Below are 25,815 nucleotides of genomic sequence, written 5' to 3' on the forward strand. Positions count from 1 at the left end.
TTCGAGTTACAGCTAGCTTAGTTGGCATTTCTATGTAGAGTTTGCATGTACTCCATGTGTTGGCGTGGCTTTCCTCCGGTTGCTTCGGTTTCCCCTACATGACAAAGACATGCACTATAGGTAAATTGTATTAACTAAATTGGCCATAGTGTATGTGTGAATGAGTGTGTTTGGTTGTTTCCCAGTACTGAAACAGCATCCGCTTAGTAATAAAATATGCTGAATAAGTTTCTGTCTCGTTCCATTGTGGCCACCCCTGATGAATAAAGGGACTACCCCGAAGAAAAATGAATGAATGAAGTTTCTGAATAACATCCTTTTCTTGCTCAATGCAAGTCACTTTGAAAAAAAAAAGTAAGAGTAAAAGTTAAACCAGTTAAACTTAGATTTTCAGACAATAAAAGAAGTTATAACAATATCTTTCTCATTATTTGTTACAGTATAAATATTTCTGATCATAAAGTGGTTTCAATAAGAATGTACATCACATGTATTATTTTGGCTACCTATGTGGTACATTCAAAGGTACAGGACACCCAAATATGAAGATTCTGTCATTTACTTACCTTCCACCTGTTGCAAACCTGTTTGAATTTCTTCTGTTTAACGATCTTCGAAGAATGTTAGAAACCGGTGGGCATTGAATTTTATGTAATTGGTCCCTACTATGGATATATAAGGCTACCAGTTTCCAGTATTCTTTAAAATATCTATACTCATGTGCTTTACATCAGACAAAAAGCTCACACATTGATTGAACCACTTGAAGTTGAGTGAATAGTTAGTACATATAGTTATTTGGCTCAAATTACACAGTCCTATAGTATTATTCTTTAAAAAAGGAATATATCAAAACCATGTTTGTCACTTTGACCTTGGCATTTGGTCACATGCATCCTCAAATTCTACAGTCATGCCCTATTCATATACATATACTGTAGACATCCTATTCAAACCATTACAAATGGTTTTGGTACAGTGTCACATGATAACTACCACAAATCATAATAAAACTGGTTAAATATAGTTAAAAGCTCAGAAAAAGCTCAGTTTTTTTATTCATGATTAGTTTTAAATGCACGACTAGAATAAATGTTAAAAACAAGTTGCATAAACCAGTTCATTCATTTGGTATGAAAATATTTTATTAAAACCACCTCCTGTCGCTGAAATATTTGGAGTTCCTATCTCCAAAAACTTAAAAATGATAAAAACATCTTGTGTCGTTTTTTTTTTTTTTTTTTTTGAATGTTGTAAACATTAAGTTAAAAACATTACAGCAAAAGGGTCTTAATGTCATATTTTAGTCAGCGTTTCCAAATATTAAACTCAACAGGGATATCATTGGAAAAAAAAAAAGCCAGTCAAAATCTACAAACATTATTGGAGTAATGTTAGCATATGTACAGCAAACAATTAATCGTTTCTTTTCCTTATCTTCAGTTTTAATACAACATTCAAGCTTCATTGAGGTGGGACAATAAATTCACAAGGCAACGCTCCACGTTTGCCAAAACACAAATTTGAAAAACTTGGTTTGTGATGACGAAGCAATCCTCATATGCATAAAGCGTCCCACAACAGTTGGACTTTGCTTTTTAGCCAGCAGTATTCAAGATTAGCACTGACACAGAAGAAGCTCATGTGGTCTTAATGAGTAAAGAAGCCTCTACGACTCCTCTTTTTGTGTTTGTTCTTCAGATTTGTTCTCTGCTATGGGTTCTGAAGCTTCCGAGTCTGCTGTAGCTGCAGCAGAAGGTGCTGGAACATCTGGCTTGGCTTCAGCAAGTTCTTTAGTAGGGTTTGCACTGGGCTCGTTGGTATTTGCTGAGAGTCTCTCATTGGGTTCCTCGCCGGCCAGACCCAATCGATCGAGTCTATCGTCGCGGTCCCAGCGTGTGCTCCTCTCTCTGCTCCCTGCGGGCCGCTTGGTCCGTTCTTCACCATCGCGGCCTCGTTCCCGCTCTCCAGTATCGCGTCCTCGTTCCCTCTCTCCACCTTCGCGTCCTCGTTCCCGCTCTCCACCATCGCGTCCTCGTTCCCGCTCTCCACCATCGCGTCCTCGTTCCCTCTCTCCACCATCACGTCCTCGTTCCCTCTCTCCACCATCGCGTCCTCTTTCCCTCTCTCCACCATCGCGTCCTCGTTCCCTCTCTCCACCATCACGTCCTCGTTCTCCATCTGGACTTCTCCTCCAGCGTTCCTCCCTGCGTTCTCTTTCCCACCCACCTGGTTTCTCTGGCTCCTCGTGCCATCCTCCAAACCGCTCACGTCCATCTGGTCTTTCCCCACCACGTCCCTCACCAAAAGGCCGTCGTCCTCCAAACCAGTCCTGCTCTCGGCCTCTTCCTAATCCGGGACGTTCTCCTCTAAAAGGTCGAGCCTCATGATCATTTGGCCCCTCAGGCCTTGGTAAGCTCGGCCTCATAAAGTGAGGTCCGGGAGGTGGGAACGGTCCCCGGATGCCATGAGGTGGAGGAGGCATGCTGAAACCACCCGGTGGAGGTTCGCGGTGCATCATCTGAGGTGGACCCCTGGGTGGCATCATCTGTGGTGGCATGGGTGGCATGCCTGCCCGAGGTGGGGGAATGGGGAATCGCTGCATGTGCGGAGGTGGCATCCCCGGGGGCCGCTGAAGAGGCATCATACCTGGCCTTGTGCCAAGAAGACCAGGAGGAGACTGCATGCCCATCCCTGGTGGAGCTCCAGGAGGCACCTGGTTTCCTGCAGCATTAATGAAGACAAATTACTTAAATGAAAATCATTCTTACAGTTTATTCAGAAAATATGAATTCTGCCTGTTCACATTAAGCTAAAGCCAAAGATGTTTCTATGTGGTGGACATTTTAAGAGAGACTTCTGAGAGAGATTTCAATGATGCAGATGTAATTGTAAAATTTAGACATAGACATTTTATTTAGACATAAGAGTTTCTGGTTTTACACGAATGCACATCTGAGAAAAGAATGAATAAATGGATTTCAGAAAACAAAACGAGTCGTTTTTTTTGATACAAGGTCATAATTGTTGATGATTCCTTTCAAATATTTTAAAGGGTCATGAAACCCCCCTCTTTCGGTTCAAGTCTACCTCAGAATTTCTTTTTCAAAAAATGCTTCATGATGAATGTGGAGCGCTGCGAGCACCGGGAAGAGTGGGCTTGACTGGTGGCAGGGGAGAAAGAAGGTAGCAAACAACTGTAGTCAGTTGGCTCACAAAATGAGACCAATCGTGAGGAGACCCATGATTTCATAGTTTACAAAGTTAAAATGCAAAGAAATAAACGGAAATTTAATGCCCTGCTAAATATGTTATTTGTTATTTCATAACGCATAACCACAATTTGTTCTATCATTATAAAGATAATCATATAAACACTATAAACCAATATATATATATATATATATATATATATATATATATATATATATATATATATATATATATATATATATATATATATATATATATATATATATATATATTTTCCAACCAATAGCCCTGTCGGCTAATCTAGAGAATTTTAAACATGTGCGAACACAGCAGCACAGATAGACAATGTGTCTGAATGGTAACAAACTCAACTGATAAAAGACAGTCCACATTCTCCAATAAGAAAGATGGACTTCGATAAGAAAACTCAGCTGTGAATAATAAAGCGAAACTGACGCATCATTACTCCACTAGCAGATTGGCACTACGTCATCGATTTTGATCCTGCCCCAAAAATTATTTTAAACCCCGAAGATGAAATTAGCTGACAAAAACTCAAAAGTATCCAGTTTTTCCCACAATTAAACTAACAGGTGCTAAAGTTCTCTTAACTGATGTTCAACACACACAAATCTGTTAAAATAGCAAAACAAGTACTGCAGGGTCTCTTGAACCTTTAAAGCTAATTCTATAGAATTTTGTATTAAAAAAACAAATATTTTGGGGGAAAAAAACTATGTACAGTTTAAAGAAATATCTAGTGTTAAATAAATCTATACATAGACCCACCTGAGTTGAACACATCTGCTCCATCAGTGCTGATTTTTGGGCCCAGACCTGCTGAATCATTCGACAGGTTTTCAACAGAGCTGCCAACTACAGCGATTAAAAAGGCAAAATGAGATTAGTATGACTGTCTCAATATTACACAGGAAGAATTACTGCTGAAATCCATACCATTAAATTAAAGCTAAAGTGTATAAATTGAAGACTGCCCACCTGGAGGCATCCCGATGCCTGCTGTAGGTGGAGGAGGGCCAGCAGCACCCATATGGGGCATGGCACCCGGTGGGAGAAATCCTGAAAGAAAAAAACTATACGTGTTGGAAAATGGACACAAACATCTATAATTAATGCTGTGTGAGTATTATTTCTATACCTGGTGGCATCTGCATGGGGTTAAAGGCTGGCCGCATGAAGGGACCTGGAGGTGGAGGAACACCAGGTGGGAATGAGGGTGGTGGGATGTTCATGTGTGCTGGGAATCCCGGAGGTGGGACACCGACTGCTCCTATTGGCTGGACAGGAGGAACCTGATGATGAATAATTAAAAAAAGAATAAATAAATAGTACAAACCCAAACTTGAATGCATATGAATCAGGCAATGTTGCTTTACCTGCATAGGTATGACAGTTTGGGTCTCTTCCACTTTTCCCACCTCTGGCCGGCCGTTCTGAGACTCATCAGTCTTCTGTTCAATCTGAGAGTTTCGCCATTCTGTATAAGGATAAATCACGTATAACTGTGTGTCCTCAAAGCTGACAAATCAAGCTGACTAATATTCTATGTCTTCAGAAGAAGAGTATCAAATAAAAAACAATGCTTTAAAATAGGGGTGTTCAAACTCAGTCCTAGAGGGCCGGTGTCCTGAACAGTTTAACTCCAACCCTAATCAAACACACATGAACAAGTTAATCAAGCTCTTACTAGATAAACTATAAACTTCCTGGCTGGTTTGTTGAAGCAAGTTGGAGCTAAACTCAGCAGGACACTGGTTCTCCAAGACCGAGTTTGGACACCCCTGCTTTAAAGCATTTTTTTCAAATCAAACCTACACAAATTGCAGTAAACAATGGTATTAGGCTACCAGGCAAGCTTTGGTGTTTAACAATTTTTGTAAAACCAGACAAAATGTATTTGCTTCTGACAGGAACTAGAGCCCAGGTTGGACAAATAGTTGAATACCTGGCGCAAGAGTGTCAGAATCCAGCATCCCTCCTTCTCTGAATACGTCCAAGTCCTCCATCTTTACCTTGGACCATGGAACATAGGTAACACCCAATTCCACATCCCAATACTGCTTGAATTCAGCCTTAATGCCCTTATTTAGAGCCCAGGCAATCTGGAGAAATACAGTGATGAATATATGACTGTGAATATAATGTTAAATATATTACAAATTAATAATTATATGAAATATAATTAAAACTTGTATATACTCTCTGTATTATTTCAATGTTCTAAAATATAATTTATTACTGTGATGAAACAGTGAATTTTCAGTATCATCATTCCAGTCTATGATCCTGATTTTATGATGCTCAATATTTTATACAAACCGTTATAAGTTTAAATGATTCTTTCATAAATTGAAAGTTCAATATAAAAACTATCAATGCTATAACAGAGTTTCTGCAGGTTTCACCAAGTTAAAGTTAAGCCTTTAAGACATTTTAGGACCATTATGAATAAAATTTTAGACTCATAAAGAGCTAAATGCTAAGGAGTATGTTTCTAATATCGCAGTTAGAAAAGATTTTTACTTGCCCTAACAAAAAACTATTTAAATGTAATACATTTAATAATACAATAATAGTAATAATTTAGTTTGAAATATTTTTAAATAATTTTCAAATATATCCATTCACAAACCTTTTAACCCTTACCAAGAATAGACCAAAACATAGCTGTAAATTACTTCAGTCTACAATAACAATAATTTAAGAATAGAAAATTTAGATCAGGTCAGTATCCTCAGCAGTAAATAAATGGAGAACTTTTAAGAAAAAGTTACTGTAAGGAAAGTTTTAGAAAAATGAAGACTTGTTAAATAAGATGTAAAGACCTACAACACAACATTTCAGTAGATTTAAGACTTTTTAAGGCCTACAATTAGCTTTTGAGATTTAAGACATTTTGAGACCCTGTGGAAACCCTGTATAAATGTATTGCATCTTTGCTAAAACAAAAATTAAAAAAAATTCTGTTTAAAATACTTTTATTATTATTATTTATTAGTGTTTCTGCATTTTAGTCTTTTATTTGATCAGTGTATGAAATGCACTAATACATTTCTGGCACTACTTGTATCTTACATGTTTGTTCTATTTATATTTCCTATTGTAATTTCTACTTTATTTAATAATGGAATTTAAAGTGGAAAGCAAAGAAAAAATGTGCATTTGACAATTATCATTCACTTTATTTACTTTAATTGATTCGTTTTCTGTTATCATCTTATACCTTAATGGCTTTCTGGTTGACTTTGTATGGACCTCTGCTTAGTTTTTGCAGGGCTCGATAGGCATCTTGACGATGAATCATGACGATGTAGGCACAACCTCGTGGAGGAATCATCTATCAAAATCAAATAAACAACACATGGCATTAGGTTAGAAAGCTATGAGCTACACATTCAACAGAACGTACAATAATAATCCAGAACATACATTAATTGAATCTATCTGGCCAAACTCCTCTAGTATAGAGGCCACGTCCTGCTGCTGTGTCCTCTTATCCAGCTGACCCACCCATAGAGTTGTGCTGCACACTGAAAGAGAGGAACAACTATTCATTGAAAACAGGAAAAAGGTTCAATAGGGTCAAAGGTGATTTCTATCCACATTTTGTCAAGTAAATCTCCAGCATGTGCTTTCAGATGGAGCAGAATTTACTACACAGGTTTGTAGTACGTTGACAAGCTATGCAAACTCAAAGTCAGTCACCTTAACTGGTTGATAATAAAATGAAGATCATTTTGTAATAATGACAAATGTCTGAATTTACTACAGCTCTGTGCAATTCTGTGTAATAAATGCTGCTCCATCTGAAAGCATGTGAAAACACCACATCAACATGTTTTTACTCTAAGCTCGCTTGACTGAATCAGTGACAGCAGTGAAATCTTCAGCTTATTAGGAAATTACTATGTTGATTTCCTGGGTTTTTCCTACAGCAGGGTTTTTAATTGATTGCAAATTGAGAAATGATTTTCTGAATGCATCCTGATTCTCTCTTGAATCGATTTGGAGTTCACTTTTTAACACCAGAGGCGCTGTATGCTTTATAAACAGCCACACTCTCCCAATCCCTACTCATTCCACTTGAATGAAAAAGAATCATTAATAAAGAGAATGATTCAATAAAAATTAAGTTCAATTGACCACTTACAGCAGGGATGTCCAGACTTGGTCCTGGAGGGCCGGTGTCTTACAAAGTTTAGTTCCAACCCCAATCAGACACAGCTGACCTAGCTAATCAAGCTCTTACTAGGCAGTCTAAAAACATCTATGCAGGTGTGTTGAAGAAAGTTGGAGCTAAAATCTGCAGGACACCGGCCCTCCAGGACCGAGTTTGGACACCCCTGACTTACAGTAAATGATCGAAAGCACTTGCTCACTTAAAGCATACGATTAAAAACTAGCCTAGAGCCCCATTTGTTGTTTGACTCAAGATATAATCATTATGCACCCCGAAAATCTAAGCATTGATCCATGAATAACAACATGTATCGCCCTCCAAAGGGCACTTTGAAATGAAAAGAAACATGACCGCCATATTGAAATGTTGTTCCAAACCCAAGTGCTCAAAACTGGCTAGTTTGAAGGGCCTTTTGGAATGAAGGATTTGAAGGGTACAATTGATGGACACCTCAGGCACCCATGACATATTCATTGTTAGATGTCACACAGACAGATAGCTGTTTGACTTTTGGCAACTGCTGTGATATTTATAAATAAAGTTATAAATAAAATGATTATAAATTCTATTACAATGATGTATAGGTTAAAACATACATGCATAAATAATAAAAATTAAATAAACAAGTCGCAGCCTGCACAATCTACTCATTTTTCCAGATTTCATAATATTACAGTTTTGTGGGTGTAAACCAGCAGACAAAATGTGCGACAAAAACACCTCCTCGATTGTCTCGTTATGACGACGCAAAAATGCGTTCCAAAAAATTATTTTTTGACCACTGCACCCTTCATCCCTTTGAAGCAGTCACTTTAAAGGGTTAACACTTTGAAGTGATTAGAGCATAGGGATGAGCCATTCTGAATTAAGAGCAGCATCAATCATCCAAACCCTAGTCTCTTCTTTGCTGTTTTTTTGGAGTTTCCACACAAGAGCGCCCTCTATCCATCATCTGAGATTTCACAGAACCATGCTTCCCGGATGTGCATGACAATCGCAGCTTTGCATAAATGTGTTTGCAATTTTATTTTGATGAATCACCCACACCTAAGGTTCAGTAGTGTGTTATGTATACTTAGAAGTGAAAGTGGCCTTCTTACCACTGAGTGTGTTATTTTTAACAGGAGGGAGGCCTTTCTGTCTTCGTTCTCTTTCCTTTTCTCTGTCTCTCCTTTCCTGAGAGCGCGAGCGAGGTGACTGACGCCGCCGTTCTCGAGACCGAGATCGTCGATGCCTCATTCGTCTGGACCGGGAATTGGATCGAGACCTTCTTCTTTTAGGAGACCTGAAAAAACAACATCCCCATTTACAATTTACTATATTTTTCTAGGATTTCATGTTTTTGTAACAAATCACAGAATACAATGATATACAATTACAATGATTTACAATTGCAGAAGAAATTTAAATATTTCATATCATCTTGATGAGCCATTCTTCTGGTTTATCCTTGCAAAAAAAGACTATTTTTTTTTTCATGCAGAGTTAAAATACACACGAGTGTGCATTTATTTGTTAATTAAACATAGCAGACAAGGGGCATGTGTGTTGTGTAAAATACAGGGAGCTTACGAAGGTGTGTGGAATAGAAGTACGTTTTGTTGTGTTTAATGGTCAATTGCAGCATATATTTGCAGGAAACCAACATGCTTTTAAAGAGAGAGTTCACCTAAAAGAAAAATTATGTTATCATTTACTCTCTCTCATGTGGTTTTAAACCTTTATGAGTTTCTTTCTACTGTTGGAACACAAAAGAAAGTATTGCTGGGACCCATCGATCTCCATAGTAGGAAAAAAATTCTGTATATTTGAACAAGTAAAAGGTGATTAAATTATGAAAGAATTGATCTTTTGGGGTGAATTATCTCTTTAAGGCAGGCGAAGTGAAATAAAAGTCTAAAATGTTATTGTACTGGTTCATGACCCTCTAACCTTGCCGCAAGGACTCAAAATAAAAACTGTGAGCTTTAGATGAATGGTTATTGTTGTTCATAAGGATTTTTGTGTACACACCTCGACCCCGAGCGTGACCTTGACCTCTTGTCTTCATGGGCAGACCTCGCAGATGCATCTGAATTCATCAGACTTTCCTGTGACAGAATCGAATAATGATTAGTGTAAGATTTAATGGCAGTTTTTCCCTGTTATACATCAGTCACAATCCTTTTACCGCATGTCCAGACATGAGTTGATTGAAGGCCTCATTTTGAGGAGGGAAAGCTGCGTTCGGCTGCCCCATTGGAGGCATCATGCCTGGATAGGGCTGAGAGGTCATGAGACCAAAGCCTTGGACCTGTCCATTTGAAGGTAGAACAACCTGAGCACATCAAAACCAAAACATGACTAGGGAATAATAAATCACAGATAAATGTCATCTGATTAAATATTAGGCAAAAAATGCCTTCCAAAAAAGGAGGCTGTGATAATCTACCTGTTGGCGCTGTGATACAGCCATCATATGCTGTTGAAAGTGCTGCATCTGATTGGCTGGAGGAAATCCTGGGACAGTTTGCTCAGGAAAACCCCTGTGGAGACAAAGATTAACCAAATTATAAAACTTGCTCAAAAGTAAGCATGTTGTGCACTTCAACATTTAGAAAAGGAGATTCTGTATACATAGAAGGTTGGACAGACTGCGCTTCCTCCTTCTTGGCATCCTCTCCTGCATCTGGCTCATCGTCATAGTCAAAGCGGTCAAGAATTGTCTAAAAAAAAAAAGAGGAGGAAAGACACAAAAGAACATACTCCCATTATCTTTAATAAAGATTTTAATAAACTGATACAATTACAAACAATTGAAAATATTGTTCAAAAGTTTAAGTGCTTAAGATTTTTTAAAAACTTTTGAAAGAGCATGTAAATTTAAAAATATACTAAATAATACTACATTAGTATTATTAGTAGTACTGTTGTGTCATTTTATAAACATCAATAGAAATATTACATTACATTTCTATGCCAACAAATCAGAATTTTTTAGAATCATCAATCTTTCAATTTCACACAATCCTTCAGAAATAATGCATACATGCTGATATCTAGTCATTTTAAATTTCAAAAACCAATGTTCTGCATATAATTTTTGTGGAAAGAGTGGTACAGGATTGGACTGCATCATTTTAATCATGTGTGTAATGAACATGTATGTAACTTTAAATCAATTTATTGTCTATTTTGATCATCATCATCTATTTTTACATAATGCCATGCCAGCAATAACGGCAATGGCAAAATAATTTCCTTATTAAATATACATTTAAAAACCACAAACAACCAAATACATAAGTTATAGATTTTTGTCTCTTTTGGTCATTCTGAAATGGGTCATATGCAATTAAACTTAAAGAATAAAAATAAAAAAACACTTAGGAATGGTATTTGACTACTGACCACATCCCACACAAACCCTTCCATACCCTCACTGCACACCATCAATATGTAGCATGCACTGCTCTTTAACCAATCCACACTTAAAACAAAAGTGACTACAACTATATGTACACCAATTCATTGTACACATCGCTGTCAACACTGCCAATTTTACATAGTCCTGTTTTTTGGGAGTATGCTGTTGTATGTTGTCTGTTTTTTGTACTGTCTGTTTCTATATCTAAGCTTTTCACTCATCACAGCACACGTGCTGCGGATGATGTGACAATAAAAGTGATTTGATTTGACTAATTCCTGCAATGGCTTTCAGATGAGCAGTTCTTGTGTGCTTCTAAATACCAAAGTAAGTTGAAAAACATTTGATCTGATATATCACCTTGTCGAAGGTGGCTTTCTTTTCCACAGGCTGCGGTGCGTGATGGATGTGCTGATGTGGGATGGTGGATGGGGGTGCTATAGCCTGGGCTTGTAGATGGAGATGACTCCTGTTATTGTCCACCACCGGAGACTGAGGTTTCCCTGGTGGCTGAAAGTTCTGCAGCATCTGCTGAAGCTTCAGAAAGCACGAGTAACTATGACTATCTCAACAGATTTTATTTTTTTTGGTGTATGGTACATGTTTGCAAAGAGTTCTGCAGAAAATGCAGTGCAATGCTAATAATCCGACTAACCTGCTGTCCTTGAGAAGACTGAATTAGCTGAGCAACTGCAGCAAAGGCATCCGAGTTCTGAAGCTGAGGCACAGCTGCTACAATTGAGTTTGTCGTCACCACAGGATGAGCCTCCTGTTCCCTCACGGGAGACTGTGGAGAAGCTGCAGAAGCACATTGACAATAAGCTTGTATATTTTAATAGATATTTTAAATTGCATGTAACAAGCTAAAACATTTTATTATAGGAAAACTTTCGGCAGGGTAGTCTGGAAACAGTTTTGATTATTGATGCACAAATTACAGAATCAAAAATCTGATTTGATTCAATGAAATGGACAGTTTTAGCTAATTCATACAAATAAACTTTAAATAACCAGAGCTTCAATCAGAAAAAATATAAAATTGACTTAAAAAATGATGCTCTTATTCATATCTAAATATTATCTAATTAAGCACCTATTCATATCTAAATCAAATTCGGCCACTGAAGCTTAAGGATGTTTGGTTGATCAACAAGAAACTTGAATTGAAGTCACAATTCTGGTTGGCTTTATCAAAAAATAAAACATGCTAAAACAGGCTGAATGTATTAATGTGCTATATTTTTAATAAAAGCCCACCAAAATTATATTATTTCATCCCATACAGTGATTTAGTTTATTCAGTATACTTGAAATAAACTAAATTGATTTATTCTTAATCTTGTTATACATGATTTGTAGCTTCAAACGTTTATCATAAATATACCTTCAATGGAGAGATGAAATCTCTCAAACTTGGTTAAAAATATCTTCATTTGTGTTCAGAACTTCAGACGATGAATGAAATTCTTGAGAGTTTACAAAGACATGATGATGATTATTTGTGAGGTAAAATCATACTGCAGTGAATTATTGCTTTAATACACCTACACTTTAGGTCAATAACTATTTAAATGTTTTAAAAAGCATTTCATACTCAAGGCAGCATTCATTTGAACAACATACTGGGCTATATTACAAAATACAATACTAGAATTGTATTATATTTTTCTACTTTAGCAATGTTTCTAAAGTTGCTTTTAGTCAATTTAAAGTTTCCTTGATAAATTATTTGCAAAAAACACATTTTTCATAAATGTAAGACATATTTTCACATTTCTCGCACAAAAAAATGATAGTAGATTGTATTACCAATCTCAAATGAAAGAAAACTGTATCTTACCTGCATCTGGGCCATTGTCCAAGCCTGAGGAGCTGCTGGACCCAGCAGCCATGTCCAACAGAGGCTGAATGACCTCGATCTTAAACACTCCATTCTTCTGCCACAGGTTGAGCACTCGTACTATCTTACTCTGAAAAAAAAAACACATGAATATTCAAATCATTAGTCATACAATGACACAACTAAATAAATCTTTTATAGTCTTTATATTTAAATACTCTCACCCGATCTTCAGTGGGACACAAGCATAGATTCTCAAATGTCCCAGTGATGTTTTTAGTAAACCTGGGTCCAAACACATCTTTATCTGCTCCAAACTGATGCCGTGACTGTCTCACAATGGAATCCACCACATAGAGACCGGGAACTTTGTACTCCGGTTTGCACTGTGCACGGAATAACATTCAGTAACTAAATACAGCCAACAATCATTCAACTTTAATCAAGTTCCGACAGGCACCTACCTTCTTTATGAACTTTTCCACTATCTGGACAACATGCTTGTATAACTGAAAGACAAAATGTTTTCAAATGTCACTGCGTTCAAGTATCTTTGACTACAAGCCTCATGGGTGACAAGTAAACAGATTTAAATCATATTCTAACTAACCATATTAAGTATCCAATGTGAAGATGTGTGCAATCAACAACAAGACAGACTTACTTTGATAGCTTTTATGGCAGATTTGGTGATAGAGATCATCTTGGCCCTCGAGATGGGGGGCTTGGTGTCCATCAAGGAGAACAACTGCAATGAAAACAAGATGTACAGTAGTGTTAATGCATAAGGTGCTAATGAGGTTTGAGGTCCCACCGGAAGCATACAAACATCATTACTGAATAATCACACTTAACACTGCCTTCAAAATATTTTACACCAAAGGATGATGTGTTTTGTTTTATAGATACTAAAGTATTATACTTATTCTGTGCTACAAATATATCAAAAGATATAGTAGTACACATTAAAGCAGCATTTTATTTCCAATGAATTTATGATTTTGTAAGGCATATTCTGTGAAATCTAGCTTACAGAAACACTTTATAAAATAACAGAAGGCCTTTTATAATTTATAGCACTGTTTACAAATACAGATGCACCATAGCATGCTGGATCGAAATTGAATGCCACATTCACACTTGAAGTTGATTTTATTGGATTTCTAGTAGAAAGGAGGTATTCTAAAGCTTGTTGTTAAAATGCTTTCTCGTTTTCTACTTCAATATGCAGAGACCACTGTAATAACCGTTTATCATATGCTGATGATTTTCCTGGAAACATAAACATTGTGATTTGTTTTGTTAATGAAATGCAACAGTCTGGTTCCCTCAAGGTCAAATTCAATCATTTTCTTCACAGAAACAAAACTTATAATGATAACAGCATTAAAGACAGATCTACTGTGAGCAATGGGGTGGTTAATCTGTGTTATTTGCTTTTTGATTAAGTTAATAATCGGCATTACTACATCATAGTTTAATAACTGTTGAAATGCAAAATTCCTAATGAGAAAAATATTCATGGTTTTGCCAGGAAAGAAAATCTGCAAATCAGAGAAGCAAACTGAACAACCCTGTAAAAAAAACTTCCTTTTTCTTAAAACAAAGACTGTAATGTTGTGACTTTCCTCACGTTGCATATATCTTCAACATTAACTTCCATTAAAATCCATTTGGAAGAAATACCTTTTCAAACATGGTTGCTGAACAAACGTGTGTTTAGTTTGTTTTCAACAAAAACCCTGAAAGAGTTTTGGCTGTCTGCAACTCACATGGTCGCCCACTAGAGCTAAGCAGGGCTGTGCACAGTCAGCACCCGGATGGGAGACCACATGGGAAAGCTAGGTTGCTGACAGAGGTGGTGTTAGTGAGACCAGCAGGGGGTGCTCAACCTGAGGTCTGTTCGGGTCCTAATGCCCCAGTACATTGATGCAGACTCTATACTGCTCAGTGAGAGCTGTCTTTTGGATAAGATGTCGCTAAAACTTTAGAATGTCTTGAAAAAGAAAAAAGAAAAAAAAGAGAGAGTAGGGGTTTAACACTGGCATCCTGGCCTCTGTCCATCATGGCCTCATAACCATCCCCATATCACAATGGGCTTCATCACACCGTCTCCTCTCCACCAATCAGCAGGTGTGCGGTGTGGTGCAATATTAATGCCGTCAAGTCATCCAGGTGGATGCTGCACACTGGTGGTGGATGAGGAAATTCCCTCCAAAAATGTGTAAAGCGCTTAGAGTGTCCAGAAAAGCGCTATATAAATGTAAAGAATGATTATTCTTATTATTAACAATGGTGCACCTCAACAGGGACCTGAAAATGCAGATTTTTGAAGCTCGATTTAAAAATGCTTTTTTTTGGAAAACTTTACAATATCATCACTGCATAAACTACAAAAAACTATTTTTTGTGGACAAAGACAACCACATAAACAAAAATCGGTTTGCAAGTACGCTGTCAAAACCTAAAATAATTTGCTCTGTTCCCTGTAAAGTTTCTCATAGGGATTTATAATGAGAGTTTTCATTTAATGAATTCATTTAAACATCGTGTTCAGAAACATACACCCCCTCAAGCGTTCTTATTTTGCACCTTAATATAAATGTACATTTTGTATAATACATGCAAGCGCTTCAAAGTTCATGTTTTCTGATAAGTATGTGTCTGTTTACATTAAAGAGCAAAACTTTTAAGATAGTTCACCCCAAAATATAATTGTATTCACCATTTACTCACCCTCAAGTGATGCCAGACCTTTAGGAAATTCTTTTTTCTGTTGATCACAAATCAAGAAGTTATTTCGAAGAATGTTGGAAACTAATTCCCACTGACATCCACGGTAGGAAAAACAAATACTATGGAAGTCAATGGCTAATAGTTTCCAACATTTTTCTTTTGTGTTCAACAGAAAAACACAAACTCAAACAGGTTTGTGACAAATGGAAGAAGAGTAAGCACTGATAGAATATTCATATTTGGGTAAACAAATAAACCCTTTAAAGAATCAAGTCATGTTTAGCTCAGATATTGGTGTACATAAAAAAATAAAAAAAATAAAATAAAAACAGGCAAAGGCAAATTATTATGTTGTGGCTCTTTATTTTACATGTTCAGCCTAGACGCTACAGTATAGACTGTACATACGTCAACTAAAACAATAGAAGACTACAGCTCAGGGCCAGGAGCTGCAGTAATCAATTTATGAATTTCAGATAAGTTTTTAACATAACAGCACAGTGATTGAGTTTGTGTTAAGGCCATGACTGATTATTTAGCTGACTAATAGGGGGATATCTGCTTAAAGAGACAGTTCACCCAAAACTGAATGTCATCATTTACGCTCCCTTCACTTGTTTCAAACCTGTTTACATTTCATTCTACTGTTGGACACAAAAGACAGTATTTTAAAGAAAGCTGAAAACCATCAATATTCATATTATTTGTCTTTCCTAAATATCATTTGTGTTCAACAGAAGAAGAAAAGAAAGAAACTCATAAGAGTTTAAAACCTATTGAGGGTGAGTAAATTTTCATTTCAGGGTGAATTATGCCTTTTATAACAAGTAAAAACTTTACCAAATAACAGTTCATATCAACATGAACTCAATGTTTACTTTCTTTGATAACGTTGAACTCCAGTAGGCAGAAAGAATAGAACTCATTTGCATTTCTTAAAGATACAGTAAAAAACATCCTCTCAAAAATAGATGCTCAAAACTAAATTTGACGGCATTTTTATGCAAATTCCCCATGGAACTTGACAAACAAGTCTAACTAAGAAACAATTTTGATATCTCTATCGTCGGCGGACACATTTTTGTATAATTAACGTTAGCCGTTTGAGCCCATTATTGTTTATCTCGACCATAAACGAACAATACGAAGTTACTGAAGGAATAAACTGTGACAGATTACGGCTGTTTCCTCAAATGCACTAAAAGCTGCAAACTCGTGGCTGCACAGATAGCATTCGGTGACTGTAAACAACATGAGAACTAATCCGTGTCTGATCATAACGTTACATCTTCAGCACATGAGTGATTCATACATGCTAGATCAGACGTACGAAAGCAGAAACTATCATGCAAAATGTCCAGCAGCAGATCACGCTCTCTATTATGATAACCAGGCCTGCTGTTATGGCGTCAAACCTATCGTAATACACAGATCTAATGATTCAGGCTAATATTTATAAAAGGACGGGGTGTTGTGGTCAGCTATACCCAAGCTCACAGCATGCAGCTACGCAATTTAAACACTGAGGCCTTCATCTGCTCTGGCCCTTTGCAACACATTGAACGATTGTGTTCACCAAACCGCCATTTTGCAGCCGTTTTATCTGCCCGAACACGCACACACCTCGTGATTAAACGCGTTGACGGCGTCCATGGCGTCCCGTCTCTGCTCCGCGGTCGCTTTCTCGGGTAAATTCAGAAATATGTGTGGTACTGTCCTCCAGCAGGCCGCCCCAACATGTCCGCCCCTGGCAGCAGACAGACAGCTCGGACTCGGAGTCGGCGCGGTGCTCGCGGTGCAGGATGGGATTGAAACGCTGCTTTGGCGAAGCACGAGCACTAGATGGCGCTGAGAGCACGCAGGAAAAGTCGAGAACGAAATCAAATTCCTTTTGTGATAAAAATAAATAGATATTTGCACATTTACGCGCAATCCCATACGGTAAACATATATGTTGTTCTGGTTAAAATGTATTTCAAATATATGCTAAATATATGTTATGGGGTGTGGGATTGCCTGCAAAAATTTAAAATACATATCATTTTTACCTTCATGTACCAAATGATATTTAAAATGAATTGCAGGGCAAGGGCGCCCCCAAGGGGTGGGATACGGCCACCCTTGTGTAAACTGTGGCCACCCCAATATGATTTAGTTGTTGATATTATTAATTTAAATGTACTTACGTAAATTCACAATATTTTAATAAATGAATTAATAAATAAAATGCAGCCACTAAATTATTATTATATTATATAAATTGCAACATTTCAAGAGTACTTAATAGAATTAATTAAAACTTCATTATTTAATTTACCAGAAACAAAAATATAACATCATTATTCACAATATATACACAATTCATAATTCTTTTGTTTGCCACCCCAAGATTTGGTGTGGCCTTACTTGGCCACCCGTAAGAAAACTTTTTGTGGGCGCCACTGTTGCAGGGTCAAGAAAATGTATTTTCAACCTTACAAAATAATATGGAGGAAAATATATTTGAAAAAGTATGCTAATGTATTTTCTTTAAGTCAGGGGTGCCCAAAGTTTTTCATATGAAGGGCCAAAAACCAAATATCATTGAGAGCAGTGGGCTGAAGATAAATATGCTAAATTATATTGCATTAAAGTTACCATCAGTCAATTTGTAATTTGTTTTTATAAAATTTCAAAATAGAAAAAAAAATGCTTTAAATCGTATTAACTAACACAGTATAACTTTTTAAATGATAACTTATTGCAAAAAAAGAAACATTTATAACACAGTGGAGTTCAACGCTGAATACACTTGTCAAGCAGAATCTGCCTTTGCCTTGATCTGTTCACCAAAGTCTCTGCATTGTCGGGTGACAGTATGTACATTGGAACAAAATCTGATTAATTTACACCATTTAACTGACACATTTAATTTCAGCTAGTTTTTAACAATAAAACAAAAAGTTACATTAAATTTGAATTGACAATCTCTTATCATTTCCCCTCTCTTCTTCTTATGGAAATATATTTTAAATTATTGTAATATATAAATAGCCTATATATATATATATATATATATATATATATATATATATATATATATATATATATATATATATATATATATATATATATATATATATATATATATAGTTGGAAATATATTTGGGATAGTTAAAATTTTGTCCATTCCAAACATAAATAAACATATAAAATATAAATTTATTTTGCCGATTTTTAATCTTTTTTGCAAAATGATTACCATTAGGATAATGAACATGTGTACTAGAAATAGCTTTTAAGTGCAGCAAAACCATTAACATCTTGGTTAACATGGTTACAATACAATAACTTTTGTATTATATAAAATATTTTTTTTCCCTTTTGAGTAAAATCATAAGGGTAGCAATGAACACATATAAGGAGACCTTTGTATTCCAAACATTATAACGATATACATTCAGCATTCCTGGATTATAAATCATGTAACGTTGGTTTTGACACTGCATATGGTTTATCAAACCCGCTGGGATTAAATGCTTCTTCTTATTATTCCAAATGCTGGAGGCTGCCTGGTGTTCACTCTTGACAGTTTGAATAAAACTGATGATTCAGTCCCTCTTTTGTGAGCAACTGCATTCATTTAAATCTTTCTGTAGGTCTGTAATAAGAAACAGCTGATATTCAGTATGTTTCTGTGATGAAAATCCTTTCTAATTAGAAAATACAAAAAGATTTAGAGGTTTTGAATATGTCTATGACAGAGCATTATATCTGGTTAGAGGCCTTCCCTGACCTTTGGTCCCTGTGTGTTAAAAAAATGTTTCAAAAATGTCCTTTGTATTAACATTTTTAATATTGAGAAAAGAAATAGATTATGCTGCCTGTTAAATGTTTAAGTTCAGAAAGTTTTATGAAAGAAAATGTTTAAAAATTTGTATTATTTATTTATTCATTTATTTTCCTTCAGCTTAGTGCCTTTATTTATAAAGGGTCACCACAGTGGAATGAACTGCCAACTTATCCAGTATATGTTGCACTGTGGATGCTCTTCCAGCCGCAACTCAGTACTGGAAACATCCATACACTCTTGCATTCACAAACATAGATTAGCCCAGTTTATTCAGTTCACCTCTACTGCATGTCTTTGGACTGTGGGGGAAACCGGAGCACCCAGAGGAAACTCACGCGAACTCAGGGAGCAAACTCAAACTCATGCAAACTCCACACAGAAGCACCATCTGGTCCAGCCAGGGCTCGAACTAGTGGCCTTCTTGCTGTGAGGTGACATTGCTAACCACTGAGCCACTGTGCTGCTTTATTTATTTATTTTTTAAATGTTTATTTAAAGATTTGCAATAAAAAAAAAAAATAGTGTTATAGGTGTCTCATGTCATCATATGCTATAATACAAGCATCTATTATACAATCGACCATCGGCTAGTATTCAAGTCTTTTGTGAAGAGTAAAATTAACAACAGATCTTTCAATACATACTCTAAAAGATCTCAAAGAAGATTCCAGATATGCCAGAAACCATCAGATTCCTAACACACTTTATTAAAAAAAAAAAACACTCTTTTGTTCACCTGCACTTGACTGCATTTATTTGTTCATATCAGTAAACAAGCTATACAGTAAAATGGTAATATAGTTACTAGGGATGCTCTACTCAGAATTTTTGCAGCCGATACCGAAAACTAATTCCTTGTCATGTGATTAGCCGATACCAAGTACCAGTTCTGATACTTTAAGTTTCATAACGCATAAAGCAGATTTTCACTCTACGTATGATACTTAAATGAAGATCTTGCCTTACGTTAGAGAATAAATAAAAAATGTTGCATATAATTCCTTAGGACATGTCTCCTATAACCATTTAGTGTGGACATGGTACAAAAAAATACTAACAAAGCAATCTGGAAGCATGTCTTATGTCTCAATGAAGCTTGGAGCGCATATGTGATGCACAAAAAGTTAAAATTCACACCTCTAAATCCATTACTTCTTTAATTAAAGGAAATAGGCCCATAAACAACTATTATTACAATAAGTGCATTACTATAACATATAGTATTAAATATTCAAGTAATATATATATATATATATATATATATTTATTTATTTATTTCCCTAATATTTCCAGCCAGGTTTTAATGTACTTGTAAGATTGTAGTAACACAGAACCTTCAGTTTTTACATGTAAAAAGATTTTAGTCGTTATATATCCTCTGCCTGTAAACACTTAAACAAACACTCGTGATCGGTTCAAGAGATTGGCCAGATTAGCGAGTACCGATCGGGTCATGAAATGTGATTATCTGCCAATACTAATCTCTGGCCAATCAATTGAAGCATCCCTAATTGTTATATCACAGTAATTTTAAATCATGCATATTTCATTACTGCATTTTCAGTGTTCAGTGTCAAAAGATTCCACATAGATAATTATAATATGCTGATTTTGGTGCAATATTGTTAAGACACATTTCTCATTTTTAGTACTTATTGGACTGGACTGACTCAGTTTCAATTTACTATAATCTTCTATGTTAAGCTGGTTTGACACAATCTACATTGTAAAAATAAACTGAAATGAAAATGAATTGAATTGATCAATATAGAACTCCAAAAAAAAAAAAACAAAAAAAAAACAGCTTTATTTGAATTATTGCTAGAATTAAACAACTCACAGTCTGCCAAACACAGATGAAATTAACATGTATCAGCTTGTTTAGCAGATTATGATTCATAACTAATGTCCTTCTATAGAATATTAATCATATTGAAGCAGTGATTTTGATCAATTGATTTATTTATGATCATTTTGATTTTCCTAGATGTTCTGAAATGCCAATAAAAGATGTTTGAGGCCAAATTGGCTGGTGAGCAAAAAAAAAAAAAAGTAATTATAACTGATTATAAACATCTTCACTGTCATTTTTGTCAAATCTTTCAACAGTTTTGTACATTTAAAGCATACACACAATGCATCACATAACAGTATGATGCATGCTTTATGAAGGTCAGTGGGCTTGACAAACCACCTGTACACAATCTTCCTGTCCTAACGCACCAGGCATGTTAGAAATACTTCTATGTTTTATATGTTTGTCTCTATTATAAAACTCCTATAATCATTTCTAGAACTTCATGTTCGCATTAAAATTCAATATCATTTGGTTGAATTCTTTATGATTAGCAGCTGCACTATCAATTTTCTTTGTTTTCTATTTCCACCTGGGGATGCCCATCCCGAGGCCTCTAGGAGGTGCAGTGCCATTGATGGGATTCAAGACCTGTGAAGAGATGAAGCCAACCATCGAGAACTTTGAGGACAACACATACACTTAATACACATATACTCTTCATTAACCTTGCACAGACATCACCTATATGATATAAAACTGTAGGTTTTTTCATAAAATTGCACGTTTATACATAACAACTTAATTTAATTGTAGTGTAATAAAGTGCACCTTTACAAATAAACTTGAATTGAATTGAATTTGAAGTGTAATTTCTCAACAAAACCTTTAAACATTTCAAAAAGTACAACTTTAACACCAACAGAGGGCATCATTTTCTTAGAATCAACTCAATCATTTTGTCCAAAGGTTGCACATTGATACAATTCAATTCCGGGAACAATCTGAAAACATCTCAAATTAGGCCTATAACGATAAATGTTCACCAGACTTTCAACCTCCTTTCCAAATTAGTAATTTATGCTTATATTATAATGCTCCTGCTAAAAATAAAGTCTTCAAATGCCCTTAATAACATCCCAAACGCTGTATAAATGTCTAACAAACATGCCATGGCCCTCAAAAACAACTGGCTTCAATCCAAGAGTGAAATCATAGTGTTAAGACGGATCACATAAGCCTCTGTTCACTGTCATTGTCTTAACGCAGGAAGAAGGAAACCGTGTGAGCCAGAGAAAAGTGTCCAGCATTACCATGGCTTATTTTTGCATGCCTAATTGAACGGCGGACACAGAGATATTGTGTACAACTGTGTAATTTAAACCATGGTGCTTGGCATCACTCTTGGCACTGCGATTTGCTTTAAAACTTTTAAACCTGACATTAAATCTGATGGGGAGAAAAAAATAATAATTTTGAGAGCAAAATGAGCTCAATGTGAGTGGATACGACCCTTGAGGGACAAAACATTGCATAATATGAATCTCTATGTTGCTATGGCATATCCGAGAAAGCTTGCTATCTTGTTGCACTACCTTGATTCGAGTTATATAATAGCTCCTCAAATGTCTAATTGTGTTGACAGCTCGGAGAAGCGGTGCAAACACAATTACCAAGTCTGGAAGCTGCAATAAAATATACTTTTACTGCATCCCTTCTTTGTGAAAAATCCTCCTTAGTGACCTACTCGGATTTATTTTGCTTTTGCTTTGTGAGGGAGTTATTTTGTATTAGTATTTTCATGGGGTCTGGGTTGTGTGTTTACCCATCCTTCAGAAATAGAGTTCATGACCTTCATAAATTGAAAAAAAAAAATGAATAGGACTGTATACTTCACTAAAGCTTAACCCAGTGAAGCTTGACATATAATGGTCAGAAAAATGTTTTTATTAAACGAACAGTTTATTGAACCTTTCTAAAATGCATGCTTTTTGTTGTTGAGTTTCACAGTTGATACATAAGGCTTTTATGGCTTATGATATAAAAATATGGACCTCACAACCGAGGAGGAAAAACACTTCTATTTTAATAACAGGCTCAATCTTCATATTAGAGTCTTGTAAATCAATATTGCAGACACTGACTTGGATAGGATATCTATGAATTTTATTTATATCTACCAACAATATGCTTAAAAGTATATTTAAATGCTTTATTTTATTATTATTAAAGCTTTAGTTGTTTTTTGCAGAGCAAAAATAAATAAGAAAATAAATAAAATTTAGATAGATAGAAGTATCACATTTAATACTTTATAACATTTATAAAATAATAATGAATTTACTTTAGTTCAGTTTAGTGTTCATCTTGTCAACAATATGTAGATAATTATAATGATACATTAAAAAAACTTCATTAAACTGTATAAGTCATTAATAAAAACAATCATTTAGGAGAATGATAACATTGCAAACTTTGATTTGATTTGAATTAAAGTTTGATATTAAAAAGCATTAATAATGGACAATATGTACAATGCTGTATACTTAACAGCATTACTGGGCCACCGTACTGAAGGAAAGAACTACAATTCCATGAAGCGATGAAAACATCCAAAGCTCCTTTCAGATCACACAATTTTAATTTTCAGTTACAAAAGACACTGTCAGATTATGCTATTTTATCTTCATACAATCTTGACTTGTCGTGGGTAACAAATATGCCAGACTACACATTCCTTCATGATCAATCATCCCGTAACGTCTGCGACGAACATTGTTTCTCAAAGCAGTCACAAGTGTTGCTATAACAATATTTCTTATCTTGATTTTAGTGTTTTTTTTATCTGATGTTCATCTCAATAAATACTCATGTTTGCTGAGAACTAGGCTACCTAATTTAAGGGCATTCGTTACGACATTGATGGGATCAAACGTATATTTCCTTTTAATATAAAGATATTTTCTTTTAAATAACTTTTAAATCCAATTATTTTCCAGTCATGGGTTGCTTTCTTAAAACAATCCCTCACCTGAACTTGCCGCAAGTTAGACGGAGAAAATGAAAGCACATCAGCAGCAAGGAAAATCAGATGTTTAGAAATAAATCTTTCAAATAATGACATATTAAAAAATAGCAAATATATGACAGAGGTTTGTGATACAACAATTACAGTGAAGCATTAATTAAATCCTTATTTTACACAGAGCGAAACAAATCATCCACCCGCACAGCTGAGTAGTGAATGGGCACAAACAAAAATATAATTCATATATTTTTCTTGGAAAAAATATATATTTAAAATGAATTTCATTTGGTATAATTTGCATCTTAATTTAAATGTATTTTTGTTCAGGAATAAACGATTGAATCTTGTGTCATGATGCCAGTTTGTAGTTTAAGACTCCCCACGACACCCTAAGTCATGGAAATCGTGTCGATATTGTGACAAAATCATGTGAAAAAATCATAACAACAAATGCTTTATGTTAAATCAAGTTTCAACATATTATATATAATATATGATAATATATATAGTATATATTTTTTATACTTTTAACTTAATATCTGTGTTTAGTTTCACTGACATAAATTGAGATGATAAAAAAGTTCATTTGATACAAGTTGCTGCTTTTAAATTTAATTATTCATTTTTTAAGTTGATTAATTTATTGTGATTTAATATGTTTAGCCATTAGATATGATAGTTAATAAACCATATAAATTAAAACAATGTTCAAAATATAACAACATGCCCCAACCTGCATGTATATCATTTAGACACTTTTGATGACAGAGACAGTATATTGATGATGATCCTATAATGACATGAGTTATACTTGAATGTTCCTCACAGCACACCGTAACATGTCTGCGCTCGTGCAACAGCAAGGTCACATCTTTGAAAACTATAGTTATTTTATACTATTATTCATTGTGTCACCCCTCTCTTCGTCCTTTCATTCTTTAACTTTGATTAACAGTGTGTCCTGAGGGCCAGATATTTCTATCCATCAGTGAGGTATAAGTTTTTGTCTCCACTTGTACAGCTTTGTCTTTAAGCAAGCATGCAGTGTACGGTTAATATGTGAGCGATCATGTGTAAATGTATATCTGTCTGAATGAAAGCATGCATCACCACTAGAAATGATTGACGTTAGTCTATAGTTGAGTATTTGGAATCTGCTGATATACACTTACAACCAGAGGCCATAAAATTCCAATGCTGTGTGACACCAAGTGAAAACAACCAGCAGCTGTGAAACATGTATCAGGTGAAATTAAAAATGTAAAATGTCCTTATTACTATTAATTTTATATTGTCTTCCAATAAAACATCCAAAGCATCCACTTATTCCAGAATTGTGGGGTAATTTCAAGAAATTTCTATACATTTCTATACATTTTCCTTAAATTGCAATATTCAACAAATATATAAGTTTTGAACTGAATTTACTATTAATGTGAAATAATACAAAATTGCATAATGTGATAGGAAACATTTGATTCTGTTACTAAATTCTGTTTAAATAAAATGTCACAAACCATGCTATTAACTACTAGCTTATTACTGGCCTACTATTAAGATATTACCTGTTCATTAGAAGTTATGATTTTATTTTGCATCCCTAATTCTACCTATAGAGTCCACTTACACTTGACCATCCGAACCACGGCCAGGCACATTTCCCAGTTCGTTTGACAAGTGTGAGTGCACCGAATAGGGCCCAGGCATGGTTGGAAGTTATGTGCCAGAGCACAGTTCGGTTGGGTTTTGGCCCTGTAACCGAGC

General features: G+C 35.4%; 1 protein-coding gene across 1 annotated transcript; it reads right to left on the reverse strand.

Moving 5' to 3' along the window:
* Window positions 1–1,123: 1,123 nt before the first annotated feature.
* Window positions 1,124–17,164, reverse strand: scaf4a (SR-related CTD-associated factor 4a). The gene is made up of 20 exons (XM_690795.9): window positions 17,020–17,164; window positions 13,325–13,408; window positions 13,125–13,169; window positions 12,885–13,046; window positions 12,661–12,790; window positions 11,476–11,618; window positions 11,181–11,357; window positions 10,031–10,119; window positions 9,846–9,939; window positions 9,585–9,731; window positions 9,428–9,504; window positions 8,515–8,699; window positions 6,664–6,764; window positions 6,458–6,571; window positions 5,180–5,336; window positions 4,611–4,711; window positions 4,373–4,526; window positions 4,213–4,293; window positions 4,003–4,089; window positions 1,124–2,724 (listed from the first exon to the last, which is right to left on the reverse strand). Exons 1-20 carry the CDS (start codon window positions 17,047–17,049, stop codon window positions 1,670–1,672), a joined length of 3,213 nt encoding a protein of 1,070 aa, XP_695887.5. The 5' UTR covers window positions 17,050–17,164; the 3' UTR covers window positions 1,124–1,669.
* Between the last annotated feature and the right edge of the window lie 8,651 nt (window positions 17,165–25,815).

The sequence above is a fragment of the Danio rerio genome, chromosome 10, assembly GCF_049306965.1.
Source record: "Danio rerio strain Tuebingen ecotype United States chromosome 10, GRCz12tu, whole genome shotgun sequence".
In the NCBI taxonomy this organism is placed as follows: Eukaryota; Metazoa; Chordata; class Actinopteri; order Cypriniformes; family Danionidae; genus Danio; species Danio rerio.

Bases quoted from the DNA above. Each gene is read 5' to 3' on its own strand.
- scaf4a (XM_690795.9), bottom strand. From the start codon at position 17,049: ATGGACGCCGTCAACGCGTTTAATCACGAG. The intron at 11,619-12,660 runs GTAAGATACAGT...GTGCTTCTGCAG, and splicing joins GGACAATGGCCCAGATGCAG to CTTCTCCACAGTCTCCCGTG. The intron at 4,294-4,372 runs GTATAGAAATAA...TTTTTCTTTCAG, and splicing joins CCCCATGCAGATGCCACCAG to GATTTCTCCCACCGGGTGCC.